At 48.2% G+C, this 22,381-nt stretch overlaps 1 protein-coding gene across 6 annotated transcripts in view; it reads left to right on the forward strand.

The window, feature by feature from the left end:
• The window catches only part of SLC13A3 (solute carrier family 13 member 3), an 87,279-nt gene that overhangs the window by 8,744 nt on the left and 56,154 nt on the right, over positions 1–22,381 (forward strand). For 3 of the 6 annotated variants that reach the window (XM_081256930.1, XM_081256931.1, XM_081256935.1), the window contains exon 1: positions 555–672. The exons of 1 other annotated variant lie outside the window; for it this stretch is intronic. In XM_081256930.1, coding sequence (XP_081113056.1) covers positions 562–672 — 111 coding nt within the window. In that variant the 5' untranslated portion in view covers positions 555–561. Of the gene's footprint in view, positions 1–554; positions 673–21,269; positions 21,332–22,381 lie in introns of those variants that run through there. 2 more of the 6 variants (XM_081256934.1, XM_081256932.1) reach the window with 2 other exon arrangements.

Here is a 22,381-nt window from a genome sequence, read left to right on the forward strand (position 1 = left end):
AGATGACTGACCCACCGTGGGAGAAAATAAGAAAAACAATATCAACAGCAATAACTGCCAACAGACCTCTTTGTCTAGTAGAGACCATTATTGTCATCACCCCCACTTTTTGGTTGAGAAAACTGAGGTTCAGAGGCAGTTGTCAAGGCCACGCAGCTAGTATGTGGCAGAGCCAGTACCTGAACCCACTTAGTACTAGTAAGTGATTTAATCTTCCAGTTGTCAGTATGGCCCTTTTCACGGGAAAGTAAGGAAGGGTTCAGCCAGTTGCCCCAGGCCACATAGCTGGCAAGTCAGGAGGTTTAAACCGGAGGCTACTCTGCCTTCTGGGCTGGAGTCCTGTTCCTTAGTTCTAGGGTCGAACTTTTCCTAACTTTCCCGGGTCTCTTTCGCCCAGTCCCAGGGGAGCAGGCACCACCCTTTTCCTCCGGGAGGCGCAGGGAGAGGGCGGGTCCCCAAGCGCAGTCCCCTCCCCAAACCCTCCCCCAGGCTATAAGCCGGAGCCGGGGGGCCAGGCGCGGGCAGTCCCGGACTGGCCCGCTCCGCGGGGCGATCGCGCAGATGGCGGCGCTGGCGACAGTGGCCAAGAAGGTGTGGAGCGCGCGGCGGCTGCTGGTGCTGCTGTTCGCGCCGCTCGCGCTGCTGCCGGTGGTCTTCGCCCTCCCGCCCAAGGTAACGCCTCCTTTGCCTGTGGGCCCCCCCGTTCCGCACCCTGGGCGGCCGCGCAACAGGCAGGACCCTCTCCTCCCGAGCCTCTGAGGCGGAACAGCGCTGAGGTCCCAGTCTAGACAGATTTCACCAGACCCCCTCGACCGTCCCCCCTTTACCCTGCCTTGGACCGCTGTGAACACCTCTTGCCGCAGTTCCCCTTTTCCAGCTGCTCCTTGGAACCTGGGTCCCACCTAGCCTTCTGGCTCTTCTCACTTCTACAGGAATGATTTCTTTTTATTGAGCTCTAACTATGTGCTTGGCGCTGTGTTGCACATTTCACTTGATAATCACAAGGAACACTTGATGAATGCCAAGCTGTGTAACCTGGGGCAAGTCATTTAACCTCTCTGAACTTCAGTTTACTCATTTGTAAACATGGGGGAAACGATAATGCCAATCCACTGGGTTGTGGTGAATATTAAATGAGGCAATCTATGTAAATCTCTTAGAACTGAGCCTGATACACAGTAAGTGCCTAAGAACGCACAGGCTGGTCTTATTTCCACGCGCCTTATATGATGGGGACGGCCAAGATTTAATAAATGCTTACCGGGAGCAAGGTGCAGTGCTAAAATTTGCCTTATGTGCATCATCTTATTTAATCCAGACTGAAAGTGCCCCTCAGAGGGGGAGGATTATTTACCCCATTTTCCAGAGGAGAAAACTGAGGCTTAGAGAGAAGTGACTTGCTCACAATCACACAGCAAGCAGCTGAGTGGGATTCAATCCCTGGCTTATCAGAATCCAGAACATGACCTGTTTCTAGAATCTCAAAGAAAGTAATCCCTAGAAGATCAAAGGCTGCAGATTGAGGTCAGGAGTGTCATGATAAAAGTCACCACCAATGGGAGCTGGAAGGAGATGGTACTGCAGGTCCCTGTTGGGTCCCTCACCTCTGCTCAGCCCATTTGCAGCATCATGGGAGGGCACTAGGCTCGTTAGACAAAGCTTCTACCTCCAGGAAGTTGTTTCACTATCCCTCAGTGAGATAGTAAATGTTCATAAAAGTAAAGAGAGTGTGTAACTTAGTGGCAGATTACCCAGCACCACCAGCAGAGACCAGGGGAGCTGGGAGAAGTGTTCAGAGAGGGATGCCTGGAGGAAGGAGCCCTCCTTGGGCCCAGGGGGTGAGGACGTGATACGAAGGACATGGTGTCAGGAGATCCAGGGCAAGTTCTTTGGTGTGGAATTATCCAAGCAATTAGACTTTCTTGACATGCAAGAGAAAAACAATGAATCCTGGTGTAAGGATTAGGTTGCTTATTCAAAAACTGGCCCACCCCAGACCACTCGCTGACTTCAGGACCTTGGACCAATCTCCTTTCTTTTTTGGGTCTCCCTTTCTTTGTCTATAAAATGGAGCGATCTCCTTGCTAGCTTCTGAGATTTGATGTGAGGGGCTGAGTAAGGAAGTTGCCTCGCTTTGTGAAGCATCACCGGTGGAAGGCTGGATGGGTGTGGGAGGTCCCAGGCGGAGCTCTGGGGAAGAAGTGATGAAACACACAGAGTCTCTCTCCTCAGCAGGGGGTTCTGAAAGCTTCTGTCTGCTCTGCCCTCTAGCAAGATTTGTGAACCCAGGGGCAGGTCCAAGTGTTACGGGGCCTGATGCATGTACTATTTAAGGGGCTCTCTTTAAGAAAAAGCATACAGATTTACAGATACAAAATTCAGTACAGGGTTTGGGAGTGGCTCTGAAGCTTAAACTTCATTAGCTTCACAGAGAATCCACTTCCATATGATCCCCAATGTGCACATGTAACAGCGAATGCCTGACCCTCTGCGATGGTGGTGAGCCTAATAAATAAAGTGTTTCACTGAGTGCTTCACTCTTCTTATGTGCGAGGCTCCATGCTAAGAGTTTCTCAGGCATTGTCCTATATAATGTCCACGTAATCAGGGAGGCAGCTGCTGTTAGCGTCCCTATAGTACAGGTGAGGAAACAGAAGCTCAGTAGGGTTAGGTGACTTGCCCAAGGCCACACAGCCAGTACAAAGCCAGAATGCAGTGTCTGTACTTCTAACAGCTGCATTTTATACCCTTTCTTTCGTTATTATTGACTAAGAACCTCTCCTGTTTCCCTGCAGATCCCTGGTGGGTACTCTTGGTGTGGCCCTAGATGTCACTACCTTTTAAAGTGGCTGATAAGCCAGGGCCTCCTCCCAGGAGGCAGGTCTGACTCCTTGGGAGATCTTAGCCTCCCTCAAAATCTCTGTCGGCACGCTCAAAGCCCCCTCCTCCATGTAATACGCATGTATTTATCATATTATATTATTATTATATCCTTGGATATTAATAACTGACATGTCTCTTAATGTACAATGTGAATAAAAGCATCCTTAGAGAATAATGAACAGAGAAAATTGCTGTTTTTATTGATCTGTGACATAAATTTAAAGCAAACAGAGTGGGTGTGCTCTGCACACGTAGTTTCAAGACAATTCCTGTAATCGTAACCAGTTTTAATCCCGTGATAACCTCCGCAAACAAAGGCTGGCAGTCTAAAAAAACATTGTGCTTTCTGTGCAAATGAAGCTTCAAGGCAAGTGTCCTCCGTGTCCACCCCACCCCCAACATCAGATTGCTGCTTCTAAGCCTCCCTGACCTGGAAACTCTGGAGCCACCAATGCCGGTCATAGGGTACACCTGAGTTCCCAAAAACTTTTGCAAAATTGTAGGTATCGGGAAAGAAGTTTGAGATCCTTGGCACTGATCACTTGCCCCTCGCTGGGTTCTGTTTTTCCAGCTTGATAAGGTCTACAGGCCATTGCTGCTCTGATGTTCTAGAAGCTTGTGTGATCGAAAGGGTTGGTTCTCATACACCTGTCCCCTGGTTACTGGTGAGGGAGGCTGCAGGGAGGCTGGGGTTAATCTGAAGGGTAGAGCCAGGGGGTGGGGATGGCAGGGGATGGGAACAATTCCTACATTATGTCCTCCTGGCTTGGAACGCTGTCAGCAGGGGTGAAAAGGAGTGGGATGCCCTTCTGGAATGCAGTGGCTGCAATTTCCAGGGCCACTGGGGATCATGGCTCTTGCCATAAAGAGTGCCAGAGACTAAGGAAGTCAGGACACTGCCGGAGGGACCACCTCAAAGTTTTCCAAGAATGGGCATCTTGGGAGGTGGATATTAGAGGACCAGCCTTGGGCAGCTAGAGGGGACGGATGAGACTATTAAATCAGGCTTGCAAATCTGCACCAGTCCCATGTGTTTGCAGAGAAATCTTGCCTCCTTTCCCTTCTTACACCCACTGAAAGCAAATTTAGCTGGACTGACCATCTGGCCAAGATGAGTTCTTACAGTGGGTACTCATAGGTGACTCTTTCTAAGGATGCTTTGAGGAGGAGGAGTTTGGGGGAGGGGGTGCTCTGGGCAGGACTGCTGTAGAGTGTTCTACAGGCTGTGCACTGCACAAGGAGACCTGAGGAGGCAAAATGAGACTGAACCAACCTGCACTCCACACGCCAAGCTGTGTACTCTGGTGCAGTGCTGGATCCACCTGAGGAAGAGCCCCTTTTCCCAGTTTGCACAAAGGCGTCAAGTCTGGCTAGCAGCACACTTGTTCTGGGGCGGTAGTACATCTGTGAAGTCAGAGGCCCACTTGTTTTTGCATATGCCTAATTCTTGGGTGGGGGAAATTCAGTTGGGTGACCAGGAAAATGGTTATTTCATTCCCAGTTTTGAGTCTTTTGAATCAGAACTGGATTCTCATTCCACATCATTGCTCTGTGACCTTGGGCAAGTCATTTGGCTTCCCTGGGCCTCAGTTTCTTCATTGATACCATGCCCATAACATCACCTTCCTCCCTGGTTATTATTTGGGCCCAATGAAATCGTATATTATACTTGCACCATAACTTTTACTTTTTTATTCAACACTCAAGGTATTTTTTAACTCTCCTATTTCGCAGATGAGGAAACTGAGACTCAGAAGTAAGATGATCAAAATAGCATGGGCCTTGGAGCTGGGAAGACCTGGGTTTGGGTCTTGGTTCTGAAACTGTGAGTCAGGGAGCTTGGGTTGGAGATTTCACATTTCTGAGCCTCGGTTTCCTCACTTGTGAAGTGGGGAGAACTCACATGCTTCCCAAAGGGCTACTATGGGACTTAATTAAGAGAAGATACAGAAATTGTCCAGTGCCATGTCAAATGTGGTGGGAGTTTATAATAATAATAATTTGCTAAAATTTTTTTCCATTTGCCCCACACTGTTTTACATTCCTTTCACATTTTAGTTCATTTACTCTTCACATCAGCCTTAAGAAGTAGGAATAATGATTATCCCCATTTTTACAGATGAGGAAAGTGAGGCCCAGAGAAGGAAGGAAGTTGCCTGAAGCCTCACAGTGAGCTGTGAGTGGCAGGGTGGGGGTGAGTGCCTCCATCTCTCTCTTCTTGTCCAGTGATTCCCCCATCTCAGGCTTCCAGTCATCACTGATTTATTCTATCGACATTTCAATTAATCTCTGAAGCCTAACTTCTAGATTAGGGATGCGGGGAAGCAGAGGTCGAGCTCCCTTATTTCCGTTCAGATTATAGTAAGCCCTCAAGAAAGGATAGGAACAGCTAATATTTATCGATTATTTACTAGAAGCTCAGGCCCCCTCTCTCCCTCTGCACTAGCCACACTGGCCTTCTTGGTGTTCCTTAAATATCCCAAGATTGCTCTCACTCCAGGGCCTTTGCACTTACTGTTCCCTCTGTCTGAACTGCTCTTCCCCCCAGGTGTCTGCAAGCCTTGCTCCCTCACTTCATTCATCTTAGTTCAAGGATGAACCTCCTCAAAGGCCTTCCCTGGCCACCCTATCTAACATAGAATACAAAAAATCCTTTACACTTTCTTCTCTGCCTTATCTTACTTCATGGTCTTCATCACTATCTGCCAATATATTATGTATTTAAGGAATGGGCAAGTCAGAGTAAGCAGACTTAGGACTGGCTAGTTCAAATAATTTCAGTGGGCTCTGGGACATAGATATTGTCCCTAGTTCTTTGGTTCCTGCCCCTGGATGATTACGGCAGGCAGATAGTGGCCTGGAGTGAGAGAGCCCAATAAAGGAGGTGGTTGGGGGTGTGGGCTCTGGATTGGCTGGTTTACATTTGAAAAACTGATGCACAGGTGAGTTGTTTACTATCTGTAGGAATTAGCCCTGGGAGAGGCAGACACTCCAGGTTTAGCAAGGTCCCAAGATGCCAGAGCATCAAATTCAGAAACTTGAAAACATGGTTGTTACGATCTCCCATACTCTTCTCTTCTCTCACTATGGTCCAGCCTCATGGGCCTTCTTTTGGTTCTTTAAACCTGCCAAGCTTGTTGCTGCCTCAGGGCCTTTGCACTTGCTGTTTGTTCTCTGCCTGGGATGCTCTTGCCCCTGATCTTCCACAGCTGGATCTGTCTGTCATTTGGGTCTTAGCTCCAAAGGCACTTCCTCCAAGGAGTCCTCCTTGATTACCTTTTCTCAAGAACACTTACTCTCCTCACCGTACAAAGCACTCTCTAAAACAACTTCCTATTTTATTTCCTTCATGGCATTCATCCCAATCTGAAGTGTTCATTATCTGTTCACTGTCTGCCTCCGCCACTAGGCTGTGAGTGATGTAAGGGCAAGACCCGTGTCTGTCTTGTTCCCTGCAGCATCCCAGTGCCTAGGACAGTGTCTGACATGTAGTAGGTACTTGTTAAACTAGTGAATGAATGAATTTGCATTTGAACTCAGGTATCTCTGATTTCAGAAGACATGCACTTTCTAAAACCCCAGGCTGCTACTAATTTGTGGAAGATTTGAGCTGGATTCGGTGTTTCCAGCCCTTTTGTTTTTCAGTGGGGAAGACTGAGGCCCAGAGGGCACATGGAGGGATTCTCCCAGCCCCTCCCAGCCAGGTGGTCCCAGACCCTCATCTGTGCCCCCTCCATGCTCTCCCGCCAGGTTTCACCCGTTGCCCACACAGACCCCTTGGCCTCGGAAACGTTCCTCTGAGGTCCAGCCAACTTTCCACTTTCCTGGAGCTCCTGCCAGGTGTGTAAACAGGCCAGTGCGATTCCTGGTGATGCGGCGGGGAGCAAGATCGTGTTTCCTGACCTAACTCGGCAGGACAATGCCCTCTGGACTGATGAGCAGGATTTCAGACACCCTCAGACCTTGAAGACACAAAGTCAGCATCCTAGCTAGGCTGGACCTGGCCAGGGCCTGGAACCAGTGGCACAGGTGTGCGCGAACTGCTCTCTCCAGTGGAGATGCACCAGGGACAAGAGGGATACACAAGGCCACGCCATCTCTGGCAAGCCTCCATTTCCTCATCTCAAAAATGGGCATAATGAAACCCACCTGCTTGGAAGACTTGACAGTGCCTGACGCATAGTAGGTACTTGATAAAGAATTGCGGCTCTTTCTATTATCTGCAAAATAGGGGTACCAGGCTCTCAGCTTTATGTACTTGTCCCTGAAATTCATAGGGGGAGGGGCAGCCAATGGGAAGGAGCCTGTGCTGGGTGGGGGGGCGGAGGAAGGCAGGAGGACTGATACACAGGACAGAGGAGTGATCCCCAGTCCGATAAAGGCATTGGAAAAGGTCTGGGGAGGCCAGCATGCCCCTCCTGGCCAGCCCAGTGGTTCCCCTGCCCAGTTCCTTTTGCTCTCCTCTCCTGCGGGGTCCATTCTCAGTCTGGGCTGAGAGAAGGATTTGATTTCAGCCGTATTAAGCTCTCCTACAGGAATGTGCTGGTCCCTGGGAGGCTCAGGAAGTGAATTCAAGTTTGTTGATGTCCTGGGCCACATGCCTTATTCCTACTCTCTCCTCTGTCCCCCAAGAGGCCTCCTAAGAACCATAGTCAACACCTCTCTAGCATTTATGAAGTGCCGGGCATGGTTCAAAGCACTCAGGATATGCTTGCTAGCTCGTTTATGCTCGCCCTGGCACTGTGGCGCAGGTGCTTCTATTATCCACATTCATAGATGAGGAAACCGAGTCACAGAATGGTTCAGTCACTTGCCCAAGCTCCCACGTTTTGGATGTGGCAGAGCTGGGATTCCGACTCTGGCATTCAAGCCCCAGAGTCTGTGCTTTTAGCCGTTGTGTGATGCAAGGGTGGTGGACCCATTTTACAAATGAGAAGGCCGAGGCTTAGAGAGGTGAAGTCACCTGCCACCTCACGGCCATTGAATGAGTAGCGAGGCTGCCAATCGAGCCTACGTCTGCCTTGTTAAAAGCCCACACTCCTTCATGGTTCAGTGGAGGCAACGGGGAAAGGAGTGATTGTGCTGGGTGTGGTGGGGGACATTAAGAAAGGCTTCGCAGAGGAGAGACCTGTCATTCTGACACTGGAGTGGGAGTTTGGAGGTCTCAGAGGGGCCTGAATATAGGAACTAACGTGGCTGGTCAAACATGATAGGTAGGAGCTTGGATTTGGGTGCTTGGGTTCAAATCCTGGCTTTTTAATATGCTGTGTGACCTTGAGCCAGTTACTTAACTTCTCTGTGCTCAGTGTCCTCATCCGTGAATGGGTATGATAATAATTAATGATGCCTGTAAAGGGCTCAACAGATGTTGCCTGCCTTCATGGATAAATCACTGCCTGTGTCCTGGGCTCTCGGAAATCCTTTAAATCAGGGTTCTTAAGCCTTTTGCTCCCCAGGAGACATTTGGCAGTGCCTGGAGACATTTTTGATTGTCACAGCTGGAAGGAGCTGCTACCGGCATCTAGGGATGCTGCTAAACATCCTACAGTACACAGGATGGCCCCCACAACAAAGAATTCTCAGGCCCCAGATGTTAGTGGTGCTGAGGTTGAGAACCTCTGCCTTCACTGCTTTAGTTTGTTTCATCCCCCAGCAGGCTGTGAGGCAGGCACACTCAAGTCCAATTTTCTGTCAGGGACACTGTGTCCCAGAGAGGGGAAGTGCTTGCCTGTGGACACACAGCCTGGCCACAGAAGGCCTCCCAGGGTGGAGGGGATTTGGAAATGGAGGGCGTTCCAGGCAAGACAAAACACCCCCTGGCCCTCCAGCCCCGCTCCGGGCTCTGCTGCATGGAGCTGACCCGTTCCCTCTGCCCTCTGGGCTGTCAGCGGGCGGGAACAGCCTCCTTTCCCTTGGCTGGGAGAAATAACAAGAGAGGCCCTTGTTTGCTGCCACCCACAGCCCGGATTGTCCCCTCGATTTCACATGCCGCTTGCACCTTACTCTCATGACAATCCACTTTGCTGGCTGGCTTGGGAGGCCTGGAGAGTGGGAGAAGGAAGGAAACGTCTTCCTGCTCCTTTTAGCCATTTCCTGCCCCTGTCTGGAGCCCCCTTGGATTTCTCTGGAAAGGGCTGGGACTCAGCAAAACTTCTCCTGGTGCCCGAGCAGGGCATTTTACAGCACAGAGTCCAAAAAACAGAAGTGTAGGCAGTTTTCTTAGACATGAGTCCTGGGAACGTGGTCTGCTGTGCTGACATCTGGGACTAGAATGTGGGGTCTCCAGGCATGGGGGAGCTGGCAGAGGCCTGATGCAAGGCCCTGCCTGCGACCCAGCTCCCACCTCTTGTTGGGGAAACTGAGGCTGTCCTGAGAGGCTCTTCCTACCTCCACTAAACTGGCCATCTACCTGGGAGACCTGGCTTCCTTTCCTGCTCCTGATCTTCTGCACGATCTGGACCTCCTTCAGACCTTGACTTTCCTCCTCTGGACAAGGGGTCTGCCCAGAATCACTGGGCTGGTTTGTCCCCCAGAATCGCTTTCTGAGGGGGAGAGGGCAACATCATGAGAGTATGAACTCTAACACCAGATTTCCTGGACTCCAGGACAGCTCCCCCACTTCCTGGCTGTGTGACCTTGGGCAAGTTACTTAGCCTCTCTGTGCCTCAGTTTCCTCCTCTGTGAAATGAGGTGCACTAATGGGACCTACCTCAGAGGGGTGTTGTGAAGATTGGTTCAGATACCTAAAATACTCTGGGCTGCTCCTGATCATAAGAGGTATTAGGTAAATGTCTGTTGTTACTATGGTTGGCAGTAGTAGTAGTGTTATTTGCATTACAAATGAGCCCGTGGATCCCGTGGAAGTGCTTTATAGGGGATGAGACTTTCTTCTGCATCCTACTGGCTTCTTCCCTTTACTCTCTGTGTAGGTTCTTGGGTTCTCTAAGCCTCCATTTCCTCCACTGTATATGGAGTAAAGCTCATCTCCTAGGAAAATTAAATGAGATAGTGCTTATTCAGAGAAAAATCCCAGTGAAAGTTCCCTTTCCATTCTTTTTTTTTTTAAATTTATTTAATTTTTGGCTGCGTTGAGTCTTCGTTGCTGCACACGGGCTTTCTCTAGTTGTGGCGAGTAGGGGCTACTCTTCGTTGCGGTGCACAGGCTGCTCTTTGCAGTGGCTTCTCTTTGTTGTTGTGCACGGGCTCTAGGCGCACGGGCTTCAGTAGTTGTGGCACGTGAGCTCAGTAGCTGTGGCTCATGGGCTCTAGAGCACAGGCTCAGTAGTTGTGGCGCACGGGCTTAGTTGCTCCGTGGCATGTGGGATCTTCCTGGACTGGGGCTCGAACCTGTGTGCCCTGCATTGGCAGGCAGATTCCCAACCACTGCGCCACCAGGGAAGCCCTCCCTTGCCATTCTTATTCTTGCCCTGAAGCCCAGAGCCCCAAAGGCCTAAGAAGTGAGGGATTGTGGGCAGTGGAGGGTCATTGTCAAGAGGGGCTTGGAAACTCCACAGGTCAGGCCTTAACAGCAGGGGTCAGCTTTCCCATCCCCCACTGCATCAGCTCCCAGGATGCCTGGGGCAGGGCCAGCTGGACCAGAGTGGAGGTGGGATGATGGTAAACGGTAGAGAATTGAAAATGTCAGGGGCAGGGAAGACCTCAGTGCCCAGGAGAAGTTAGGCTAAGTGGTGGGCACACAGGATGCAGCCTCAGATGATCCAGGATGGATCCCTGCCAAGAACTTGCTCTGTGGGAGGAAGTAAGACACTTCCCTTGCCATCCTCAGTTTCCTCATCTGTCTCATGCACCCGCTTGCCTCATGGGGCTGTGGGGAGGAGCCAGGGAAACCAAGCACTTTGTAAACAGTGAAGTACCCTGCAAATAGTAAAGTACAAATAGGGATCCTGCCCATCTTGTTCACTAATATACCCCTAGCACTTGGCAAACAGTGTGCTTAATAAATATGTCCAGAATGAATACGGAATCAAAACAATATTTCTTTAGTGTTTCCTGTGTGCCAGACACTGTCCATAAGTGATTATTACATTTAGTTTAAAAGTATTAATTGAGCACCTACTACATGCCAGCTACTATTCTAGACGAACATGGCAATGAACCAAATAGTCACAAATCCTTATACTTAAGGAGCTGACATTTTAGAGGGGTAAACATTAAAAACAAGCAAACAAAAAAAAGCAAGCAGATAAATATGTAAGATCTATAGTATGTCAGATGTTGATAAGTGCTATGGAGAATAAAAACAGAGAAGGCAGGGAGCCTGGAATGGAGGTAAGGGCAATTTTAGAGTCAGGAAGATTTCGAGAAGGGAACATTTGAACAAATACCTGAAGGAGATGACATTGGAGCAAAGACTTGAAGGAGGTGAAGGAAGGAGCCCTGAGCGCTTATAGAGGAAGAGCATTCCAGGTGAGGGGACAGCAAGTCAAAGTTCCTGAGGTGGGAGCATGGAGGGTGTTCAAGAAATATCAAATGGTCTTCCTGGGTCCTCGTGACAGCCCTTCCAGGAGACTGACCCCTGAACCCCTGATCATAGGGAAACTAAGTTGAAGATCTTAGATGGGATTTAAAGGCAGATCCCACCATAATGCCTTCAGGCTGGATTTTACTTCAAGCAGAGAAAAGCTTTCTTCCCACAGCAGGCCTCCAAAGGTGCGGGACAGGCTGTCAGGAGAAGCGAGAGGTGGAGAAACCCTGAGCAGGCTTTTAAGCACACCCGCCACCCATGTTGGGAACTGAAGGGCCCTTTGCACAGATGGGGAGACTGAGGCCCACAGAGAAGAAGAAGCTGCCCTTCAAGGTCACACAGTCAGTTGGCCTCTTTTTCAGAAGAACATGTTCTGTCCTCCTCTGGCTGAGCCAGGCTGCTGGGGACTCCTGGGTCCCATGCAGCTGCCACCCTGCCCCCAGCTGCCTGTCTGGCTCATGAATGATTAGCGAGGCCTGGGCGGCAGTGGGGTGTGAGCTGCCCCAGGAACGCTTTTAATGAATGGCTCAAAGAACTTTAACTTGTGACAACACCTGCTAATAAGTCCAGGGGTCTAACACAGTCTGTTCCAGAGGATAGCATGGCTGCCTCAGAGGTCTCCTGGGACAAGTCACCCCCTCCACTTCCTCCTCTTTCCCCCATTGAGTCTTGAGCCCAAATAGGCACAGGTGGCTCCTAACTGCTTTCTCAGAAGAGAGGGTAGGAGGGAGCCCTGCCTGGAAATCAGAGACTAGACATCTGCGCTGTCTCAACTATTTCCCTCTGGGTCACCCTGGGCTACCTTCGGTCTTAACCCTCCATGCCTGTCTCCTCCTCCAGAAGGTGGGCACTAAGATCAGCCGGGCTTATCCTCAAGACTGAACAGATCCAGAGAGGATGTGAAAGGGCCTGTCAAGTGTGTTTCTGTTGAATATCTGTCCTTCCATTTCCAGAAACTACCAGAGTGTGGGAGGAACAAAAGTCACAATAAGTGTAAAAGGCTTAGCTCAGCACCTGTACACAGTGAGTCTCAGTAAATGCTGGCTGTTACCATCACTACTGTTACCTTCCTCGCTGAGCCCAGGCCCAGGGCCCAAGGGATCAGGACCACGGCCCTGAGCTCGGACCACTGTGCTGAAATCACGGCTTCATCCCTTGCTAGAGATGCACATATGGATGAAGAAGTTGCTGGACCTCTGTGTGCCTCCAGTTTCTCATTTCTAAACAGGGTTGTGAGACGAGCAGGTGAGCTAATGCAGGCAAGTCTTGGTGCCTGGTCATAGTAAGCCCTCAATGGATGGTAGCTTTATTATTCTCACCTGTCATTCACACTGAGGCATTGTGAACTTGGGCCAGTCGCTCAAGCTCTCTGAGCCACGTGTAAACTGGGAACAGCGGTCGTAGCTGCCTCGTGGGGCTGTGGGTAGAGTTGAATGAGGGAATCCACGAACCGTGCCTGGCACATAGTAAGTGCTCAATGTGGGCAGCCATCTTGAATAACAGTGCTGCTGCTCTGAGACCATGAGGGACAGCTGCTCGGGAGACCATGGAGAGAGATGCTGCCAGCGCTGCAGGGCTTCTAAAGAAAGGCCACATCCATCCGTGTTCTCTTTGATCTCCTTCCCAGCTCTCTCAGGATGGCGTAATAAGCATCCTGATTTACGGATGAGGACGCAGAGGCTCAAAAAGGCCACCGGTCCTTCCAAAGCTTGAAGCTTGTAAGTGGTAGACCAGGATTTGCACTGGCAACTCTGTGGCTCCTAGTGGCCTTGCACCCAGAGCCTCAGTTGGCCTTACTTAACTCCCTTTTTGCAAGTGGAGACTCATGCCTCCGTGCCTCTTGGCCTCAGCGGAGAGGGTTTCTCCTGGGTTGTCTCGTCTTGCTGGGTCCTTTGCCTGGGCCTGTGGTGTGTGCTCCAAACTCCTTTCCTTTTGGGGTCAATATCTACCTAGCATCATTGCCTTCATCCCCACATGGCAGACTGCAAGTGCTTTAGGGATCACTGAGATGAAACTTCTGATAGAAAGAGGGCAAGAAATGTGCAAAAGTAACAGATTCCATCAGTAGGAGGTAACATTTTATATATATTCCTTACTCTACCAGCACTCTGCTCCCAGCACTCAACCTACATTCACTTTATTTAATCCCCATAGCAATAACTATGAAGTTGAAATTCTTATCATCATTATCATCATCCCCATTTTACAGATGAGAAAACTGAGGCACAGCATTAGGTCACTTTTCTAGGAAGCGGTAGAGGCAGGATTCGAGCCCAGGCACCCTGGCACTGAAAGCCAAGCTCGTGACTCAGGCTTCTCTGCTTCTTGGCATCAGGTCCCGATTTCAGCCCCCGTCTCCTAGCTCCCTGTCCACTGCTCTTTCTGCTGATCCCAACAGCTCCAGCTTCTTGGGAACTGGTCATTTTCCAGGTGCTGTACCACTGTGACTCTGAGATGCCATCGTGCCTGGGTTATCTGTGAGCAAACTGAGCTCTGAGCCTGCCCAAGGCCACTCACACCAGTCATGGATGCCTGAGCCACCGTGTTTCAAGCCCTGAGTGGCCCCAGGGGTTTTGACCACTGTGTAGGCCCAGCCTTGGGCTGGGGGTGATGAGGGGATACTGAGAGGTTTAAGGCATGGCTTTGGCCTTTCTAGAGTTCAATGTACAGGGCTTCCCACAGCCCTGGCCCTGGGCACTCCTGGGGAATGGGCCTCTAGTGGGCAGCAGGAGGGCACCACTGTGGGCAGCTGGCCCTGGTCCTGCTCCCTGAAGGGCCTGGCATGGAGCCTCCAGTGCCTGCTGAGAGCCTGGTCACAGCCCAGTGCCTTGACAAAAACTCAACCCAGCAGGGAGATGGGGCACAGGAGGGAAGGTGGTGGTGGATGCAGTTTCCGGACAGCTCCTGCCCTGGGCTCGGAGAACACACCATTTCTCTTTCTTTCTTTTCCTGAGTGAGGGGGGCAGACTTAGGGGCAATGGGGGAAAAGCTGCCGTGTGTCTGCCTGGAAATCATTCCCCAGCTCAAAAATTAACCGCCTGACATGGCACTTTCTTCTTTCTCCCCTGTCACCTCTGCGTGTTTTGCCTGCAGACTTTAATCCCCGTGGTTATGGACTGGCTGAGCCTGAGAAGCTGGGATTTCTTTGGTGGGGGGATTATAAGGCTTCCTGTAAGAAATGTCTGGGCTGGGTTGGCATGGATCAGGCTGGTCAGGGACTAAGGGGACCCCTGGCCCAATTCTTGCTCCCAGCCAGGGTCAGGACTAGGGAGAGCCAGGCAAGGCACCCCGGGAACAAAGTTTAAGGAGGGACTCACTGTCAGGGTCACGCACCTGCCTCACCCTGGTCCCAGCCCAGCTCCCAACTCCTGCTGTCTGATAAACCTCAGGGCGCAATGGTCTTTCCATGAAACCAGATAAAACAAGTCCTTACTTCTGACTTGCTGTGTGACCTCAGGCAAGCCACTTTCCTTCTCTGAGCAGTCATTGTATTAGGGGTTAAATTAGTCCAGGGTTCCTCAGCCTCAGCACTGGTGACATTGATCCTATTGGGAACAAATACTGTTCTGTTGTGGGGCACTGTAGGATGTTTAGTAGCATCCCTTGCCTCTACCCACTAGATGCCACTAGCATCATCCCCTCCAATCACCCAAAAATGTCCCTTTGTCCCCTGGAGGTCAAAATCATCCCCTATTGAGAACCACTAGATTAAGTAATCTCAGGTTCATTCTGGCTCTGATATTTTAGGATTTATTTAAAGATTTAAGAACAATGTATTTGAAGCTCAGCATTTAAGAAATTAAACTTGTATTATTAAGAATAAAGTAACATTAATATATGATTTTTAATAATTATTACAACGTAACAATAGCTCATATTTGTTGAGCATTCCCACGTGTCCATCACTGGGTCAGTGCTTATTTTATATGAAATAAATCACTCTCCGAGGTAGGTACTATTATTATGTGCCTACAGCACACAGGGAAACTGAGGGTGAGGGCAGTTAAATAACTAGGTCACACAGCTAGAGTGTGGAAGGATTGAGTTTATAGCTCAGGCTTGTCTGATTCCAAAGCCCATACTATTTCTACAGTGCATGTTTATTGAAGGAAGATTAGAAAATACAGATGAGCAAAAGGAAATATAGTACTTTCTGATGACAAAATTATTAGGTGGAAGGCACTTCTGGTTTAAGTTGGTGGAGTCCAGACTTTTCTATTCCATTCACCTTTCTGAAGCAGTCTGAAAACAGCAACAAAAAGCGACAAATGGAGAAGAAAATGCCATCTCTGATGAAAGAAGGGCAGACCACAGTCCCACCCTTGGTTTCTGAAGAAGAGCTGACAATGGTGGTGGGATTTGGACCCCATTGCAGGAGGGAACCAAGAGCTTCTGCAGCCCCTGGGCAGGAGGCAGAATTCTCCAGAAGTATTTTTCAACTCTATGAGCCCTTCCTAATCCCAGCAAAGCCTGAAGCATGCACACGGGAAGGGAGAGTCGCTGAAATGCAGGTGACAGTTCAGAGTCCAGATGAACTGGATGAAGAGGCTCGAAGACCATTGGTAAGAAGCAGGATGTTAAAGTGGCAGGTGAGAGAAGGACGGGTAACGATCAACCATATGGTTGTAAGCGTTCTAATTTTCTCTCTCGGTAAGTCGAAGAGACTTACTCAAGGAGACACTGAAGAACTGTGACATTCTTGGGTCTTTACACTTAATCTTCACACTAAGTCTATTGCTTAGAGTAGAGATATATTTCAGGGCAGTGGTGGTGAGAAGGGGTTCTGAGATAATCCACAGGGCTGCTGCATAGACACCTGCTGCCCCAGCTTCCTCCTAGCCCCTCTCCCTACACTTTCTTTTAACAAAGAACTGTGTTAAGTAGCCAGCATGGGACCTACAAAAAGACTGTGTGAGAAATAAGAAGAAAGGGAACATCAAATGAAAAGTAGACAAAGAATAAATACTGGAAGAGTTGTGTAATGAAGAGAAACTAGTGAACAGACATGTCTCTGTGAAATACACAAAAAATTAAAGAAATGATGGCCTTCCTAAAATAAATCTCAAGATGAAATAAGAAATAAAAGTGTCAAAGAAGAGATAATAAAAAGTAGACGGAGATGAAAAAAAGCAGTCTTCTGGAAGTGGAGGGAGGAGAAAAGTGAAACCACTCTATTATAAAAGCTCTTTTAGAAACAGCAAAATGGAAAATATTAAAAACATAATCAAGGACATGTTACACAGGCTAAAGAAGATTGAACAAAATGAAGTGGGAAAGAAAGAGTAAGAAAGGATGAAAGAAAAATGATCAATAGGGGGGACAAAGGAAATCCAACTTCTGCATAATTGGTATTGCTGAAGAAGAAAGAAAAAGAAATCAAACAAGTAAAACAAAACAATGTTGGAATCTTTAATAGTACAAAACGTCTCTGAAACCAAACTAACTTAAAACATATGCAAATTTTCTGTCTCCTAGAAAAAAACTTACAGAGATTCATCAACACTGAGCTATATCATGGTAATATGAATGAACTTGAGGATTCAACCAAAAAATCTTATGGCTATCCAGGCAAAAAATATGATGAGCTGTAAGAGGGAAGACATCAGGCTGGCCTCAAATTTCTGCACAGTGAAATATCTCCTAATTCTCAGAAAAAGAAAACATAACCCCAGAATTTTACGGATATATTAACTGTGTATTCAGGGAACGTCTACTTAAAAAAATACATATTTACTGTTGAAATTTGGAAAAGCAGAGCATATAATGAACACATTTATTCATAATCTCACTCCTAAAATAGTCTGCCTGTCAAGTACGTATTTCAAAATGCTTTCACATGCATTCATTCTAATGGGATCCTCTGTGATGTAGATATCGGAAAATTATTATTTCCAATTTGCAGGTGAATGAACTCAGTGACTTGACACAAGAATTCAGTGGCCAAACCACTACACCCAGACTTCCTGGCCCTCAGTCCTGAATTCTCTAGAGTAGCTCTGTCCAGCAGAACTTTCTGTGGTGATGGGGATGTTCTAGATCTGCTCCATTGAGAAAGGTAGACACTAGTCTCACATAGCTATGGAATACTTGAAATGTGACTCGTGTGACCGAGAAACTGGAATTCTAAATTTCATTTAACTTTAATTAATTCAAACTTACATAGCCACAGGTGGCCCGAAGCTACTATATTTGGACAGCCCAGCTCTAGAGATTTCCTTGGCATTCTTTTCCCTTCTGAAAAAGAAAGCTGACCACTTTCCATTTCAGCCATCTCCCAAGCACATCCACATCAAGTTCTTCCAAATTCTGGCCTCTGGGATCAATCAGCCTTCATAGTTAGGACCAGCCTTCTGGCTTCTGCCCCCTGTCTTCTCGGGCTGCAGTCTCCTTCAGGCTTGTCCACCCCTGGAGGTTTTAGCTGAGTCACTCCAGCTTCTGCTGGCAGAGGGGACAGGCTGGGGATGTGAGGGATGTTTCACCTGGAGCCACGACTCCGTCTACCCTGGGCCACCTCAGCAAGATTCCCCTTCCTGAAGCTGAGCCTCTGGACAGAACAAAGTGGCAAAGTGGCAGACTGCTGACTCTTGAGATGACCCAGAAAGTGAGCCTGCAAGATCAGACACTTTCCCCCACCTCTGGACTCCAGAAGTTAAAATTCAAAGGAACAGGGTCTCGGGATCATGTGACTCTAGCCTTCTACCCTCCTTCTACCCTAATCTGCCCTTGAGGGATCAAAGGAAGATTCCATCCTGCAGACACGCAGACTGACCCTCCCTGTGTCCATGTGGCTGCTCTGAGTTCACCAAACGGGGCCCAGAGGTAGAGGTGGGTCAGACGTGCTGTGCACTGGAGTAAAATCATGGATTCACTGGACCCCACTCCCTGATCCACTATTTGGACAGGGATCCATGAGATCTTCTCTTGTGCTCTGTGTGGTCCTGAAGAGCTCACTCCTCCTGTGACCTCAGTTTCTGTACCTGTAAAATGGGGATTTTAAGACGGAGCAGGGATTTTTCACAGAGCATCCTGATTCCTAGTAATCTGTGAACAACTTGACATTAGATTCCAAGTTGTGTATGTGTGAGCACTTTTCTGGGATTTTCCACTAATTAAAACCATTCAGACGAGAGGTCATAAAGTGGTGACCATGGGTCTGATGCATTTTGCAGATGTGTTTTTTAGCCCACACTTTCCTTTTAATGAGCAAATCATTTAAAATGGTGAGATTTTGCATAAAAGCACAATTTCAAGCTTCTCTTGAAAAAACAGGAAATCTGGCATCATTGGCCCCACGTTTCCCCATGACAACAGTCAGGAGCTGAGCAGCAGTTGCTGTTTCCAAGGGGCCTATATTCCCCACTTCACCACAGTCCCCACTCCTCCCTATTGCACCCATGACACTAAAGCCCAATGCCAGCTGTAATTTATCATCAAACTTGGGCATTTTTTTCCCTGCTAAAAGGATGGTTTTCTGTACCCACAGCACTGTCAGAATTGCAAATCAGACTTAAGAAAACAAGGTGATATTTCTTATGCCAGCCCACTTCGTTCATTAAATTGTCCCTTGCATTTGAGCTTGTGATGCCTGATTTAGAGTACTTAATCATTCATTTAACAAATGTCCATCGAGGCCCTGAAGAGAGAGGTGAACAAACACAGACAAGGGCCCTGTTTGTATGGAGCTTACAGTCTGGTGGGAAGAGAGCTAATGATAAGGGAACAAACAAGAAATACTTCGGCCATTGGTAAGTGCTTGACAAGAACAAGGCTGGATGGTGGAGATCAGACCACAGACAATAGCGTGGTCTGTGAAGAGATGACCTTTGAGATGAGGCCGAACAACAAGAAGGAGTGAGCTGGGCAGAGATCAAGGGGCCAGAGATCAAGGAGTGAGGACCAGGCGGGCCGGGCAGAGGAGACAGCAGGTGCAAAGACCTGGAGGTGGGAACGGGCTTGGCCCACTGGATCTCTGAGAGCCCACCGCTTAGTGTCCACAGGCCAGCTCTCTGGTCCCTGCCTCCATGCCTCCTGGGAGACTTCTGCTCTCCAGAAGCCAGTTATTGTCCTCGAGGCCCGCCGGGGCGCAGGGATGGGGATGAGGGGCAGTAGTACTAATTAATTCCTCACCAGATGTCTGGCATCCAGATGGCAATTCTGAATCCAGTTTGCCCACAGGAAGCTCAGCTGGGGCAAGGAAGGTATTTGGGGTCACCTCGGCCCTGCTGCAATCCCTAACCAGCAAGGTAATGCAACACTCTTGACCCACTCACTGCCCAAGCCCCGTGTGGGCCGAGGATCGACTTCCCAACTCCTGCCATTTCCCTCACATCACCTCCCTGGCTGACACGTGCTGTATCTGGAATCATTCCTCCACAAAGGATTGATGTTGACATCCCGGCAAGAGTACCCAGCGGGCCAGGAGGGAATAGGAGGGAGCAAGAGAAACAGAGAGAGAGGGAAAAGAGGGGAAAGAGGGAGAGGGAGAATGCATGCCTGGGACTCAAGGCCTTTGAAAGGCAACACTTGCAGCCAGAATTTACCAACACTTCTCCCCCTCCCCCCCCATTCTATAATGTGCAGAATTAATACATTGCACTAAAGAACTGGCAGGATGTCACCCCCGAAGCAGAAGTCCTTGAATATTTACAGCAGCTTTATTCATAATAATGCCAAGATGGAAACACTCCACTTTCCACCAGCAAGAAGATGTACAAAGAAAGAGTGGTATATTTACGGGATGAAATACTATGCAGTAGTAAACAAGAATTAACTGCTGATACATGCAACTTCATGGATGAATCCACAGGCATTATACTGAGCAGAAAATACAAAAGTACATCATTTCATTTAAGTAAAGCCCAAGAACAGGAGAAACCAATCTATAGCAATGGAAATCACAGCAGTGTTTTGGAGGGGGCATGAGGATTGACCTGAAAGGGGCTAAGGGGAACTTTCTGGGGGATGGAAATATTCTATACCTTTTTTTTTAAACTATAGTTGATTTACAATGTTCTGTTAGTTTCTGGTGTACAGCAAAGTGATTCAGTTATACGTATATACATATACATATTCTTTCCCAGGTTCTTTTCCATTATAGTTTATTATAAGATATTGAATATAGTTCCCTGGGCTATGCAGTAGGTCCTCCATTTTATATATGGTAGTTTGTATCTGCTAATCCCAAACTCTTAATTTATCCCCCCAACCTTTCCCCTTTGATAAGTCTGTGAGTCTGTTTCTGTGTTGTAAATAAGTTCATTTGTATCATTTTTTTAGATTCCACATATAAGTGATATCATATATTTGTCTTTCTCTATCTGACTTACTTCACATAGTATAATAATCTCTACATCCATTCATGTTGCTGCATATGGCATTATTTCATTCTTTTTTATGGCTGAGTAATATTCCCTTGTATGTATATTTCTTTATTGGAAATGTTCTATGTCTTGATTGGGATGGTGGTTGTATGGGTACGTACATTTGTTGAAATGCAAACTGTACACTTATAATGGACGCATTTTATTGTACGTAAACTATAGCTCATAAAGCTAATTTTTTTTAAAAAGTCATGTTTATTTTTCTCTCCAGCTATTGCTCTAAAATGTATTCAGTAGGGGACGTTCTTCCCCTATAACCTGGACTAAAACTCCTGCAGACCATGACTTTCCCCATCACTCTTGAGAAGTAACTAAAATCCTCCAGTTACTTGAATATACAAACACGATCTCTACTCAGAAAGTCAATGTTCAGTTCCAGGCAAGGATCAAAATGTGGAACTTGGTTCGAAGAAGTCTTTTTCCCTCCCCTACCTGGGTGCTCCACGGGCTGGGAGCCACTGAGAGGGAGATCCTTCTCTCCCGGACTCCCCCTTAAGTTTTTCCTCTTCCTCATGTTCTAGAGAGAGGTCTCTGACATCCAGTGTGAGAGAAGCCAGGAGGGCAGGAGGCGCCTGGGGAGCAGGTGAGTGCTTGCTGGCTCCTCTGTTCGGCTGGCTTCCCCCACTGGGGGCCTGGTACGTCCTCTGACACATCGTCTTGCGAGCATCGCAGGAGGTGGGGGAGCAGAGGGTCCCCACTCCAGAAACACTTTCCTTGTGGGACATATTTTCTCTGATAGGCTGCGCCCTTCCAGTGCCTGGTTTTCCATTGGTTTGCTGTGTGTGAACTTTTTGGGGGGTCCTAGATAGAAGCAGAAATCCTTCTTAGGCAGGATTTAAAGTGGCCCTGGTGACCCACCTCTGGTCCTCAAGGAACACTCGGGATTTTCCTCCTCACATCTTTGGAGTATTTGTCCAGCTAGGGTTGCCAGATAAAATACAGGGTGCCCAGTTCACTTTGAGTTTCAGATGAACAGTGAATAATTTTTTTAGTATAAGTATGTCCCCAAAGTTACATGGGTTATATATACTTATGCTAAAAAATTCATTCATTGCTATTCATCCGGATGCTGATTGGACATTTGGAAGTAGCCTGCTTAGCTTCTCCCCACCTCCCACTTCTGTACTGACATAATGCTAAGCAGAGGCCCGGGAACCTGCCTGTTTTATCCAGTAGGCTGCCCCTGTGACCTTGGCCAGGTTGCTTAATCACTCTGTGCATTAGTTTCCTTATCTGTTAAATGGAGATAATCACAGGACCTACTTCATAAGGCTGTTGTGACAATCACAACTAAACTGAGGTAACGCAGGGACAGTAGTTGGAATGGTGTCTGGCCCATAGTACATTCTCAGTAAATGTTGGGTCTTAGTAGTCTTACTGTGGTGGTGGTGGTTGCTATCCTATGAAGAGAGGGAGGACTATAGCTTCCAGTTAGATTATTCTCTAGAGAAAAAGAGCCAAAATGGAAAGAAGGATGAGGCTCCTGGATGGGAGAATTGGGAGGGGACATGGTGGTTATTAAAAGCACGCCCTTTGGAGACAGTGGGGCACAGACGAGAAGTGATGGAGGGACACAGATGGCAAGGCCAGGCTTGAGAGGGGTTCTTTTGGTCTAGGAATGCGAGAGATTCCA

The sequence above is a fragment of the Mesoplodon bidens genome (assembly GCF_964165515.1).
Source record: "Mesoplodon bidens genome assembly, chromosome: 15".
Lineage (NCBI taxonomy): Eukaryota > Metazoa > Chordata > Mammalia > Artiodactyla > Ziphiidae > Mesoplodon > Mesoplodon bidens.